The sequence below is a fragment of the Lagenorhynchus albirostris genome, chromosome 11 (genome assembly GCF_949774975.1).
Source record: "Lagenorhynchus albirostris chromosome 11, mLagAlb1.1, whole genome shotgun sequence".
In the NCBI taxonomy this organism is placed as follows: domain Eukaryota; kingdom Metazoa; phylum Chordata; class Mammalia; order Artiodactyla; family Delphinidae; genus Lagenorhynchus; species Lagenorhynchus albirostris.
This window is the reverse complement of record NC_083105.1, coordinates 93,865,835-93,880,121: the sequence shown is the minus strand read 5'-3', so window position 1 is coordinate 93,880,121 and position 14,287 is coordinate 93,865,835. Positions and strand designations below refer to the sequence as shown.

The 14,287-nt window shown below is 49.2% G+C and overlaps 1 protein-coding gene across 1 annotated transcript in view; it reads right to left on the bottom strand.

The window, feature by feature from the left end:
* Nucleotides 1-14,287, bottom strand: part of GRIN2B (glutamate ionotropic receptor NMDA type subunit 2B) — a 426,141-nt gene that overhangs the window by 27,248 nt on the left and 384,606 nt on the right. Inside the window, exon 12 of the mRNA XM_060165410.1 lies at nt 13,562-13,791. Coding sequence (XP_060021393.1) covers nt 13,562-13,791 — 230 coding nt within the window. The remainder of the gene's footprint in view (nt 1-13,561; nt 13,792-14,287) is intronic.

The following is a 14,287-nucleotide window of genomic DNA, read 5'->3' as shown; positions in this document are numbered from 1 at the left end:
TATAAGTATAGACAGTACGATACATCATTAATCAGCACAACAGCTATAATGTAGGTGACATTTCTTTCCCCATTCTATAATTAGGAAACTGAGGCACCAGAGGGGCTTAGGAACCCAGCCATACCACATGCTTTCCAGTAGCTGAGTCTTAGTTTTCCCTTCTGGAAAGCAGAGGTAGCATCTGCCTAAAAGGTCTGGGAGGAGAAGTAAAGAAGACCAAGAATGTAGAGCATCTAGCCCAGGAAGGCAACCCCTGGTCAGGGATGACTGGTCCACTCTGAGACCATAACTACCGATGTGGTTTCCATAGTGACCACCACGGATGATGGTCATGGTTGCTCACACTGCAGAGGAGCGCACAATACAAAGACTGATGTATTTTTGGCTTTGGAAATGCAATTTCTAATAGGCAGGCCCCAACCTATGAACACGCTGTCCTCAATAGTTCATTTATAAGTCAGCTGTTCAGAAACAGAAATACATTTCCCCAGAGAAGGAAGACTGTAAATGCTTAGCTCATTAAAGGCAATTTAATCCATAAGAAAGCAGAACTTCAGTGCTAATATTATTAGTTTCTGTTCTGGGAACATTCATTCACTTAACACCCTTCTATAATGTACCAGGCACTATCCCAGGAGCTGAACAGAGTTATTGAAAGCATGTCTGTTGCCTCAAGGAGTGCCCAGTGCAGTGAAGGAAATGGGCATCGATCAGTGATTCTAGTGGAGGGTGACAGGTGGGGTCTGGTGGTGGTAGGAGGACAGGGGTGGGGTAGCTGGGCTGGGGGAGAGGCAGGAGACGGTGATGAAGCGCTGGAGGAAGGGGAAGGGCTTCCCTCTGCTTGGGGTCAGGGCTGGCCCTCACACTTCTCTTTCTGTACTCATACCCCACTTCCTGGGCCCTGCTGCTTTTCTAAGCTCCCCTCCAGGGCATCCAAAAAGTCTCTATTTTCCTACATGATCCATGGCCACAAAATCAAAAGCCCCGTGTTTTCAGTCCAAAGGAATCACATCTAAGTGTCAAAAGGGAGACAATCTTAAAAACAAAAAAGTCTCTGAGGGCACGGGGAGGGGGAAGGGTAAGCTGGGACGAAGTGAGAGAGAGGCATGGACATATATACACTACCAAACGTAAGGTAGATAGCTAGTGCGAAGCAGCCGCATAGCACAGGGAGATCAGCTCGGTGCTTTGTGGCCACCTAGAGGGATGGGATAGGGAGGGTGGGAGGGAGACGCAAGAGGGAGGGGATATGGGGATACGTGTATATGTATAACTGATTCACTTTGTTATACAGCAGCAACTAACACACCATTGCAAAGCAATTATACTCCCATAAAGATGTTAAAAAAAAAGTCTCACTAACCTGTGATTAAACTATTACTAAATGTCCCCAAGATCTCTTCATTCTAAGTAGCAGATAGTTTAAAGTTTTTTAGTTCTTTATATAAATGTTTCAACTAGAAAGCACGTGAAAATGTTCCACAACAGCAGCGGTCACGCAGACCAATAAGCCCCACTTGAGGACTGCCCTGGGCACCATTTTCTTTCAGGGATCCTTCCTTCCTCGCTGAACCACGCGTCCTTCAGATCCTGCAAGGATGTCGAGGATGCCGCGCTGTGCACGGAGTGCTGCTTCCGGCAAGGGAGGGGGAGTGGTGGTAGACTGGCCGCTTGGCTGGGTCATCTGTAACCCGGAGGGACCCATGCTGGGTGTAGTGGATGATGTGTGATTTTGCGACCTTTCAAACCGAAAACTGAGGGCACATCATGAAGACTATTCAGGAGGGGCTGGAGAACTGCCCAGCTTCCCAACAAGCCCTCCCTGCAACCCCCAGCCCCGCTCCTGTCACCGAGACCACACCACCAAGCAGAGGTGCCCGTGCTGCTGGAAGCTGTGTCTGGCCTGTGCCACCCCCAGCAGAGACGACCAGGGTGACAATTACCTGATTCTGTTAAAAGCCTCTTTTTGATGACTCGGGACTGAGAGGAGAGATTGTAATTCTAACTCAAGTGCTGGGGTGAGGGGACAGGGCGAGGCAGTCAAGAGCGAAGTCAGTCCTCCCAGCTGTGATCGCTGGGAAGACTCCTGCTCTGCGTATAGCAGCTCCTGGAGGAACCGTGCAGGCCTTTTCCAAAGAAATGAATCTCACCATGTGAGATCTTAAGTGTTCATTGATTTCTTCGTGCTTGAGCGTGTGTGTGTGTGTGTGTGTGTGTGTGTGTGTGTGTGTGTGTGTGTGTGTGTGTGTGTGTGTGTGTGTGTCGTTTTGTGCCCTTTCCATGGTGGCTCATGCTTGCCCTTGACTGCAGGTCTTCTGAGTATGGATACATTCATGGTTACATCTGACCCCCAGCTAACTGACGTCCACATGTCCCGTGAACTGTTATTTATAGCTGTCAGACCACCTCTTCTCATCACAGCCTGGAATCGCTGCTGTGCTGAAGGCTGCTTGGCTCTTCAGCGCTGGAATATCAATTTCCATAATGAAGCAGGTGAGAGAGCCTCCTGCCTGTTCAGGCGGCCCTGACTGGCAGAGAGAAAGGGATTTGGCCGTAACTGGCCGGAATTAATCTGACGTGCTTTTACAAGGAGAAACGGAAAAAAGCAGAAATTGCCCAGCACGCCCAGTCAGAGCCGCATCTGCACCCTCTGGTGTGTGCGCGCGTTTGCAGGCATGGGTGGGTGTGTCCCGTAAAGACACGTAAGTGGATGACCTTGTGTGTTCAAGTGCATTTTTTTCCCTGGGAGACTCACTCCCTAGTGGCACCTCTGCCCGGGAGGTCTGCAGCCGCAGCGTGCTTCCTAACGCGAGGCTGTTTGCCATCTTGTCCAATTTGTACTCGAGGCCACTAGGAGACATCACTAGACATCACAGCGTTCTCTCTTCAGTACCAGGATGACACCCAGCTCAACGGCTCTCTTGTACTCGGTCCAGAAGAGGCCAAGTCCCAGCTGTCTCACGGTCTGCTGGCAATCAGTTCTTGCAAGAACTGGAACTGCCTTATGCTTAACTCAGAACCCAGTGCCGTGCAAGTGATGAACTGGGAGATGGGTGAGGAAGTTTGAAGGAATTAAGCCTTTAGCACATTTACTATCGAGGTGGTTTCTAGACTTAAGCCATTGATGGTCTCCTAGCCACGAGCACTTCAGAAGCAGTAAGTGAACACAGTTCTTGCTCTAGTTCCCTCCTAAGAGGAGGATGGAGCTGGGGGAGAACGATACATTTCCCTCCTCTCCAATTCTTTCCTCTCTCTTGAGAGTAGGATCAGATTAAGTAAGTATGTATATCGGTTACTTCCTGGAAGGGAGAAAACATGGTGCCCGACAACATTCCGTGTCTCTTTGATTCATTCATTCATCCAGGCAACACTCGTCAAGTACGTGGCTCTTAAAGGTGCGAGGGGCTGAGTTCAGAAACAAAGACAATAGAGCCCTTGGCTATTCCTAGACTGGAGTGAACAGAAGTCTCTTCTAGGTTCCTGGGCAGAGGGTCTACCCGCTCTCAGTGGGTTGGTGGGCTTCCATAATCACCTCCTTGAGAATCCGAGAAGCCAGGTCAGACAGGGTCCCGCGACGGGGGCTGGTCTGGGTTCTGCTGCCCCAGGCCTGTGTCTCTAGAAGCGTGTCCCTCCTCCCCGTGTCCACACAGAGAGCACATGGGGCTACGGCAGTGCAGTGAGACAGGACGGCTGCAGGCTCTGGAGTCGGCTCTCCCTGGGTCAAATCCGATGCCCTCACTTGCTGGTTGTGTGACTTGCGAATTTGCTTATCCCTTAAATGACTCTCCTCATCTATGGAAAGATGTCGATAATATCTAGCGCAAAGGGTGGGCACGAGGATTAAAGGAGACACAGATGTGAAGAGTCTGACAACAGGCACATAGCGTGTGTGCATTAAATAGTTCAATCATTGTTCATGAATAAGGGCCGAGGCGGCCGTGTGTCTGCAGGAACCCCAGGTGCTGACGCCGGCTCTTACGGGACCTGCCCCTGAGCTGTTCTGTTCTCCCCCGGTCTCTGGGGGGCCTGGGGTGGAAGGCAGAGAGTAGGAGAAGCCGGAGGCGGGCAGCACCCACCTCGTGGTGCCGTAGTGAGCCGGCACGGATGCTCTCTGGACGAGGCCGCTGTGCAGGGCAGACTCTTCTCCTGGGCAGGCGAGTTCACGGGTTCCCCGAGAGCCTCTCGGTGAGCACCTGGGTCTCGCTCCCTGAAGGGAGCTGCTCGTCTACATCAATCCCTCCGGCTCCCCCGCCGGCTGCCACCCTCCCATGTATCTCTGGATGGGCAGCTGCCTCATCCTGAGCAGGAAGCCCAGTGGGCAGGTACCTTTAAAATCACCTCCCTCCACTCCCGGCCCAGACTGGCCCCCTCCTGCCCGAGTGGCCTGATGTGGACTCGAGGGATGCAGGCCTGACCTGCCGTGGGTGGGAACCTGTCACCTGGGTCTTCTCAGGTTTGGGGCAAATGCCAGCCCCTCCCCCATTCTCACCACAGGGGGTGAATGCCAAGCTCTCCCAGTGACCCCCTCAAAGCCCCTTCAGTAGGTCTGAGGGGTGGGAGGAAAGTGGAGGGGGCGCAGCCCTCCAGTAGCTCCCCGCAGAGCGGCTCCTCTCTCAACCCTTTTCACATGTCTGGTTTCCTGGCTGCGTCCTGCTCAGGCGGCAGCTCTTGCCACCTGGACTTTTATTTCCAGCTGGATGGACAGAGTCCTGTTTCGTTTGAAAGGGTTCCCTGAGTGACTCTGATATCAAGACTTGGCCCTAACCCACCCCTTCCTGGGTGTCGCCAACACAGACAGGTCCACATGGACAGACTAATCCTATGACGATTACACAGAGGACCCAGAACCCCGATTTTCCTCCTCCCGACTCTGCGTCCTGAAAGTCTAAGCTGCCTGCACCTCGGGGACCCTCCATGTGGGCAGCTGCCTGGAGCCATGGCCCTTGACACTCTGCATCTGATCTTCCCAAATAGGGCAGAAGAAATGTCTGAGGCTCTGGTGCCTGCAGAGGATGAGCCGTCTCTCCTGGGCTCTCTGTGACCCTCGCTGGAAAGGAAACCTTGACGTGAATTGTAGAAGAAATGGTTGGGCTTCCCCAGCCTCAGGCTCTCTCAGCCACCACCCTCACCCCGCTCCGAACACCCGCTTCCCTACCTTCCTGGCCCTAGCACATGCCCAGCTAGCCCGGCAATGCAGAAGGCTTCCCAAAATACACCAGGCTGCACACGGGCCACGGAGGCCCTTGCCCACTTCTCTTGCCACCATTATGGGGTGGAGGGTGTACTGGAAGTGCCAAAAGACCAAAACGAAGGCCCAGAGCCAGCCCGGGCCACAGTCTGCACTGTGAATACAATTCTGACGTCTCTAAAACTTGATTCATTTTAGGCCCGATGCCTTTGGCCACATATAAATTTTCACGGCTGCGTTAATTTGTCTCAAAGGACTTGAACTTAGTTGCCCAGAAGTGAAACACTAGTTCTTAATAAATCCTCAAAACACAAGCTAAGATTTCATCAGCCTGTAAAAGCCCCCTTTACGGAAACATTTATTTCTAATTTTTGTTTTTAACCAGAGAGAAAAGGATGTTGAGGAACCCTCTTATTTTTCTTGGACATCTATAAACTTCGGAATAAAAAAACTGCTTTCAACAGTTAGCTAAATGCAAGGGCTCACTTCTCTCACAACCAGAGACTTGACCATAAGTAGATTCGAACTTCTATGGGATTCCCCAGGGCCGCTTGCTCTTCCCAACCTGGAAGAAATGGCCTGACCAGAGAGGTCCCATATGGCAGCCACACAGATAAATTCAAGGACCTGACCAGTTCAGAGACACGCTCACTATTTTCTCCCGCTCTCAGCGCACCCAAAGCTTGAGTACTGCACTTGGTGGTACATGCTTTGAGTTTTGTTAATAAAATTGCTTGTTGTCTATTGCTGGCTTTCACTTGGGGTCAATTCAGGTGGGGAAACTGTGAATTCATCCTCATGCTAATCTGTGTAGTAGCAATTATAAAAAATGTCATGGCTCCGGGAAGGCATCTATCTCTCCAATACCTTGCACAGGACCACCTTTCCAAGAAGAGATACACAGAGCAGATCTAGCTTACGATTGGGTTCTGATGTTCGTTTTTCTTTCCTTCTTTCTCTTTCCTTCCTTTTCTTTCTTTTCTTCTTCCTTCCTTCATTTCATTTTTGTTTCATTTCACAAAATGATGGTTCCACTAATATCAGCAGAATGAGACAAAAGTTTCTTTCTTTTCCAGGTAAAGACGTCCTTTCTCAGATCAACTCTGTAAAACGGAAGTTCCTATGGACATGGGAAACTTGAGCTCCTTATGCAGCTTGGCTAAGTGTCAAGTTCCTAACTACCCAGTTATCCTGTTATCTTTATGTAGTTTCGGAGGATGGAGATATACGTATCTATACACACATATGCACACATATACTTGCATATGTGAGTGTGCACTCCTATGTAACAGGGAAGATACATTCATCTACATGAAGAGAGAGGACACCTGTTTGCCTTTGATGAGCAAAACATCACTTGTACCTGATGATCAAATAACGTCCCTTGCAGTCCCGTGATAGGAACAGCACAGTGAAATCCAGAATATAAGAGGGCTGCATTAATAATATTTTCCCCAGAAGAGTCGTGAAAATGATACATCTTACAAAAACATGTCCTCAGTCCCCTTTGACAATGGCCTCCCTGCTCAGAGGTCTAGTAGAAGGCTGCGCGGGGAGCGTACACACAGATAACACGCTACATACTGGGAGAAACTAACAGTAATCAGGCCCAAGGACAGAGCAAAAGGGAGCACACAGTGACACGTGGGATTTTTATTGTCTCCTTAAAATTAAGCAGCAGGGAGAAGACTCCCTCTGGGTGTAAACCATGTCTCTGCAAATCTTCAGGGTGACGTAGATCTGTTCTTCCAAGCAGAGGAGATTAGTCGGGGGGCAGGGGGGAATGAACTGGATTCTGCTGTAAGAAATACCCGCTTTGGAAGGACGGGGCTGGGTGGCTGACAAGAGCAGGTGAGTAATAGCTCCAGGGTTTAAGGGGGGCAAGCCCCTGAGAGTGCAGGTTACAGGAGGGGCACTGAGGCCCCGTGTTCGTTTCCCGTGGCTGCCACAACAAGCCTCTGGCGGCTTAAAACAATACAAATTTCTTCTCGCACGTTCTGGAGGCCAGGAGTCAAGGTGTCAGCAGGGCTGCGCTCCCCCCAGAAGCTCTAGGGGAGAAGCCATTCCTTGTCTCTCCTAACTTCTGGTGGTTCCAGGTGTTTCTGTGGCTGCCACACTCCCGTCTCTGCCTCTTACTTCTCCTGGTCTTCTCTTCTGCGTCAGCTCTCTCTCTGCCTTTCTCTCATAAGGACACTTGCCATTGGATTTAGCAGCAATCCAGGACGGTCCTAACCTGAGATGCTCAACTTAATTACATGTGCAAAGATCTTTTTTTTTCCCCAAATAAGGTCACCACTCACAGGTTCCAGGGATTAGCATGTGGACGTATCTTTTGGGGGACCACCGTTCAACCCCTAGAAGCCCCAACAGTATAGCAGAGGTGGGAGGTGAGGTATCCTGTGTGGGAAGTCACAGAGGGTCAGGACGCAGGTGGTCCTTCAAGGAGAGGAGGGCAGAGCGAGGCCTGATGCTATAAAGGGGACACGAGAGGAGAGGAAGGGGACCCTGGGGTTCCCTCGGGAGCTCAGCAATCAACACGGGGACACCCGTATCCCTGGGCCGGGAGGGTGGCCACTGCTAAGCCCTACTGGACGCCTCAGTCAGGGCGGCCAGTCACGAATGGACTCGGGAATTAGAGCTCACGGGGGCCAGCTGGGGGCCGTAAGCAGCCCCGTTCTCAAAGAAACCTAGAGGAGTGCTGAGAGCTGACCCTGGGCAGCAGAGCTGGGCTGCTTAAGCCCCAGGGCTTTGTTCTGGATGCATCTGGATGGAGGCCGCCCTGGCAGGAATGAGTGGGTTCAGTACTTGGGGTGGTGGTCCATGCATTGGACCGGCTAATTAGGTTCAGCTAATTAGGAGACAAATGGGCACGTGTCCCCTCTCCCACCCATGTGTGTCCTGTACCCCGTACAGTCCCAGGGTTTGGGGAGTTTTCTTCTCTTGTCACTTCCTCCAGAACTGCTCTTGGCCAGCTGTAACAAAAGGACCAGATGCCCGACAGCTCCAAGGGACTCCATGTAATAAGTCACACCCTTTTTTTGCTCAGCTACCTGGAGGCCCAGCCCAGGCCCTCATTTCTAGGTCCCCGGCTAGTCGGTCATTCCTGCTGCTCTGCCTGGCGAGCTACTTTTAGCTCACTGTTCCATGACCTGACCAAGATGGTCTGGGCCAGAACCAGGGTGTGACAGATCAGGCTTGAGGTCAGCTGCCTCCACTGGCTTCTGGCCTAAAGTTAATAGGGCAAGGAAGTACCATTTGTACAGTGGCAAGCAAGACCCATGTCCTCACCCATGCTCAAATGCCATCCAAGCATCACACATCAGTGTAGTTGTGGTGTAAATATCTTACCCCAGGCTGGCTTTCTTCCAGGATGCACACGGACACATTTGTTTGCGTGCTGATTTAAAAAGTCATACACTGCCTATCTGCCAGAAGGACACGAGACAGCTTCCAGACTCTATGGAACTTCTCAGAAACTCAGAATAATCTTTATCTAGAAAAGCCACGGGCTTCTTCCTTAGTTTTTAGAAGGCTATCCTGATTGTACCTTCAATGTTGCAGGCGAAGATGTCTGCCCTCATTAACCAGATCAACACCTTTTGACATTTAAAGTTCATAAAGTTCCCGTAGTTCCTTGAGGAAAAGAACAGCAAAATACAATGCGGGCGTATGTCACACTGGTGGCAGGAATGTGTAAGGTAGGAATGTGAACGCAGCCTCGGGAGCCCCCTGGCCTGACGGCAGCCCCTGGTGACCTTGGCAGCCTCTGCCTCCCTGCAGGCTTCCTTCACCCCCTGAACCTACCACTGACGCTTCTCTGTCCTGCTGCCACCCCTCTGCCACCCTCCAACAGTGGCTTAAAGCTCACGGTCACAATAGGCCCAGGCTAAAGTCCATTTGTGGGCCATTAGCCTGCCCAGGTCCACGAAAGCACCACCATTCTCTGTTCAAAGCAATGCCTCTGAAAGACTTATTAAATAAGGGGCAAATGTTAAAATACTATCTAATTATTTTGGATCAGTTAATCAGATAGCTCCCGTTTAATAGGGGAAAAGGATCCCACTTGTTGAGCTTCGGGAAGGTAGATGGGAAGGTCAGGAAGAAAGAGGATTAACTGGAAAGAACACTGGAATCTGAACACGGTGGCACACGGCTGAGGGGCTGTTGGCCAGCCAGGAACATCAGAAGGGCAAATGACTTAACCTCTCCAAGCTTCAAGTTCCTCATCTACAAATGAAGGTATGATTATAAAAGCACCATTACATAAGAAATCTATGTAATGTATTTGGCATTACGCCTGGCTCCTGAGAGCTGAAAAAAATGTTTGCAGAGATATCAGTGTTGAAGTCATATTAATAATAATGATAATTGCTATTATTATTATCAGTCCTAGTAGTAGAGGTAGTAGTAGCAGTCTTGGCAGTGGTAGTGTATGGTGACTTGAGAAGGGTTAGGTTAAGTGGAACCAAAACTGAAGGTCATTGAATGAGAGGGTAGGAGATTCAATGAGGAAGTGGGTGGGGTGCAGGGGTGTCAATACCGATCCTTAGCTGTGTCATAACTTTGTCTGGGATTCACTACAAGGGAGACATCCTGGCAAAGTGACTTTTAAAGCCAAACACACAGAAACTCAAACCCTGGCTCTGTCACTTGATAATGTATGACTTTAGGGAATCACGAAAGTTCCCGGAGTCTCAGTGCCCGTATTTGTAAAATGGGAATAGTCATACCTGATGAAGATTATTCATATAACATATATGTAAATACTTAATGTATCCAGTGCCCGGAAAATATGTCTCCTGTTCGCCTGGCCAAACTCTCCTCTATACTGTGGTTGGCCGACTGCGAAATGAGAAATCCATCTGGACAGCTGAGAATATGAGAATGAGCATTGTGGGCTCTTTGTTAAGAGAAGAAAGATGTCACCAGCTTCCTTATATCCTCCTCCCACTGGGAGAGCTGATGGAATGTACAGTAGGGCTGCTAAATGTTAGCACTTGCACCCATATTTAGTTATAGCATGTAGTGGAATAATTCTGAATTCAATGATGTAATGTGCTATTGCAAGATGGAAGCCATCCAATAAAAAAGGAGCCCCCGAATAGGATTTCATGGAAATTTAACTCTGAACGTTCTGACTTTGTACCTTAACATAAATGAGATCTGGGAACATTTTCCTGCCATAAAATTGAAGACAATTGCTTAAAATATCTAAATCTAATGACGACAAATATCTCCCCATCATCACTCCAAAATATTTATCGTTTGGTCTGAGTTACATAGAAGATATGTCATCCGTGATAGTCTAAACAAGTATAGAAACCCTTCTCCACTTTAAATGTTACCTTCCTTGATGAAAATTTCATGGCACTGAAAAGAGAGTCTTCAAAGTCACCTCATTTCTGTTCTCAATGTTATCGTTTTGAAGACTTTATTATTTTCTTTTGCTAAATTCACAGAATATACTTCCTCTCATGTAAGTCATTCTCAAGACTTAGTTTTCTTTAGGTGTTTTGAAGTCAAATGGATAAGAATTTTGACATTTTAAGTGCACTTTCAGAAAACTCTCTGACTTATAATACTGTTCCTGACACTGATCTGCAGTTGTATGTCATTGGTTACTTAAATGTTTTCTATACTTCTGTAAATTATGTTGACACTTTCTGGTCAGATGCTATTTTGTCATTTGCAGAGTTCTGAAGTGGATCAGATAATCATTTTCAAACTGAACAGCTGTTACAGGCTTCTTGCTCTCTTGCTGCTTTCTTTGCCTGTAATGCTTAGTCCACTGCTCTGTGCAAGAGACTCTTAAATTAGTACACCATCTCTCCCTCTCTCCCTACAGACTTTTTGTAAAAATGATAACCAAGTTATGGTCACTGACCCTGTGAAGCTCATGGTCAAATAAGGGGAGATGTGGACAGGTACACGTCTGTAGGTTACAATGTGGGAGACAAGTGCTATAATAAAGGTATGAATAATTGCCACGACAGAGGAGACGATGGCTAACTTCCCAGATGAGCCCAGATGAGAAGGCTTTACAAACAAAGGGATCTCTGATCTGTGTCTTGCAATTTCAGTAGGAGTTTGGTGAGTGAAGAAGTAAGGAGAAGAACACCCCAGGCAGATGCAGAGAGGTGTCGCTGGGAAGGCTAAGGAGGCAAGGATGCCTAGAACATAGGATGCGAGAGCCTACGCATTGGCTGATGAGACGGAGTTGCTGGTGCACACGGGGAATCATGTGTAAAAGCTCTGAGCGCCACGCCTGAAAAAAGTTGTCTTTATTCTGTAAGCAATGGAGCCACTCAAGTTCTTTAAGCAAAGATGGGATCCAACTTCTCAGAACATAGCCAATGTGGTGTGGAGGACAGACAGGGGCAGAGCCTCTCTGTTCAAGCAGCCCAGAACAATATGTTCTTTCCAAACCACAGAAGGGAAAACAATCTCCCTCCATCTCAATTATGCTTAGTTCAAGTAGAAAATCATTCAGTTGTTGCCGGATGGCCCTTGAGAGGATGAGAAACATAAATACAGTGTCCTAACCAATTCTCAGAGGAAACGAAAGAAAACACTGTGATAATGGTGGTGGATCCCCTACTTAACAGCCCAGAGTCCCCGGAAGGGCTGTGGCCCACCACCCTTCGACCATGTTATTTACTGCGTGGTGACACGGTCCCACCACACGCTGCATGGGGACATAATCCGGCACACCTCTGCCGTTCCCTGATGTGAGGATATGGTCCTCCGTACCCCTGACAGATCCACACGTGGGGACACGGTCTGTCACGCTTCTGCCACATTCGTGTCTTAGGGTGGCCGTGGCCCACCTCAGCTTTGCCACATCCGAGTACGGAGCCCTGGGAGATCAGCTGCTCTCAGCACCACGACTGCCCAGGTCACAGAAATAGACACAAAAAGTAGCTGTAGAAAGGGATGAAGGGAGGGGTCTAGCTCACAGTTTCTGGGAGGATCAGAATGGTAAAGGGAGGACGCTGACAAAGGAACAAGGAGAGAGAGAAAGGTTTAAAGTGAATGAAGTAATAGATGGATGACTATCTGAAGAAATGCATAATAAATCATGAGTTAGAAAAAAAGAAGTAAAAAAAGAAAAAAGCTTAAAGATAAGGGAGAAGGAAATAGAAGAGAGGGAACGTTTTTAAAAGGAAGGAAGAAAAATAAAGTGAAAAGGAAGACAAACCAAAGAAAGAGCCAACCTAAAGAGGTGAACATCGTGAGTGTTCCATGTATGTGTGTGTGTGTATATATGTATACATTTTTATTCCCTTAAGAAGCTGTTTATCTTCCTTAAGCTTTTGAATGTCCTTGGTGAGTAGTGAGAGTAGATGGAGAAATCATAACTTGAGTCCCCAAAGAGAATATCTCCTCCTTTTCATTCTTCTCAAACCATCTGCTAAGTGTTTAAGGTTTTGTCTTGGGAGAAGCTGACCCACGTGATAAAGCATGAACTACATCTGACCTATGTGGTCTAAACACACATCCGTCTATATCACATAGTTTCATCCTGGGGGAAGGGGTGGGAAATCACATTTTCTAAATCTTAAGGAAACGGAGAAGAGGAGACATTGTAAGTGAAAGTCTCCAGAGTGATTTGGGGTATCCAGGGGCTCTCCTGGGCACTCCAGGAAGGTAGCCGCTAGGACTGGGGTTGGACCAGAGCTCCCACGGAACCTGTGTTGCTTCCAGCAGACCTAGAGAGTCACAGGTACTGAGCCTGGGTTTTACACATCCTCACCCAGAAAACATGGCAACCAGTAGACACTTACTTCCCTTCCTCTCTTCGCGGCACAGGCCAGCAGGGAGGCCTGCGGTTGGTATGGGGACAACCCATTCATCGGCACCCCCCGATCCAGTTAGGCAGCAGCTACCTTTCTTCAGGACACAATGAGAACAATCCTTCTCCTCGACCCTGGGAACCCGCGAGCGTGCAGAGGAACAAAGGGGGAGCGTGCAGGCGAACAGCCCTGGGAGGAAAATGAGGGCCGTGACAGGCCGGCACCCTCAGCGTGGGTGCCCTCTAGTAACAGCCCAAAGGTGCAGCCTGGTGCTGCTGCCAGGCCTCCTGAGCGCCCCAGACAAGAGGAACCCTGTACTCAGAAAACCGCTAACACACCAGGCCCCTCATTTGCGGCCCAGGGCGCGCTGGTGACAACCTTTCACAAGTGAGAAGGCGAACGTGAAGTAATATTATTTCGGTGGGGAAACTGAATTCTGTTCCTGTGTCCCAATTTCAGGAGCCATAAGGAAGAACGGTCGATTCTAAAGGTTTAGGATATTAACAGGTCCGTGAGAGCTCCAAGTATGGCTGAGAATGGGACTGGGGGAAAGATGGGAGGTTTCAAACGGTGCTCCTACCTTTTTGTCACTCAGGCCGGAAACCTGGTCCACATACTCCTCTTGGATCATGAAGGCAGCTAAGTTGGCAGTGTAGCTGGCCAGGAAGATGACAGCAAAGAAGGCCCACACCGACACCATGATCTTGGAGGTGGTCCCCTTTGGGTTCTGCACCGGGACGGAGTTGTTAAACACCAGACCCCACAGTAACCAAATGGCTTTGCCGATGGTGAAAGATGGGCCACCCGGCTCTGGCAGGACAAAAAAGACAAGGACAGAAGGTTAAGACAGAGTCACTGGTTCTATTTCAACTTACAGGTACATAGAGCTGGTAAGTTCCTGCTCAGAGCAGGAAACCCGCCAGCAAAGCCCCAGCCCTAAAGCTACCCTTAGGCAGCTTTTTCAGTTGAGAGCTTGTGTCTCTCTTCTCCTGGGACCCACAGGAAGGTGGAAGAGAAAAACCAGAGGCCTGGGGTGTGTGTGGGCTCTTACTCCAACCAATGATCATGACTCAGCCAGGGCGCCACAGGAGCCAGCTTCCCGCCCTGATGGATGTAAGACCCTTAAGAGCCCATCAAGACTGAGTAACGAAGGCAACCATCCCACTGTGGTCACACTTGCATCCTCATTACCACGTTCCCAAAATTTGTATTTGTATCTACCGAGAAAGCATTTCAATTTCAAAGAAGGTTAGCAAGGGCTTCCCTGGTGGCGCAGTGGTTGAGAGTCCGCCTGCCGATGCAGGGG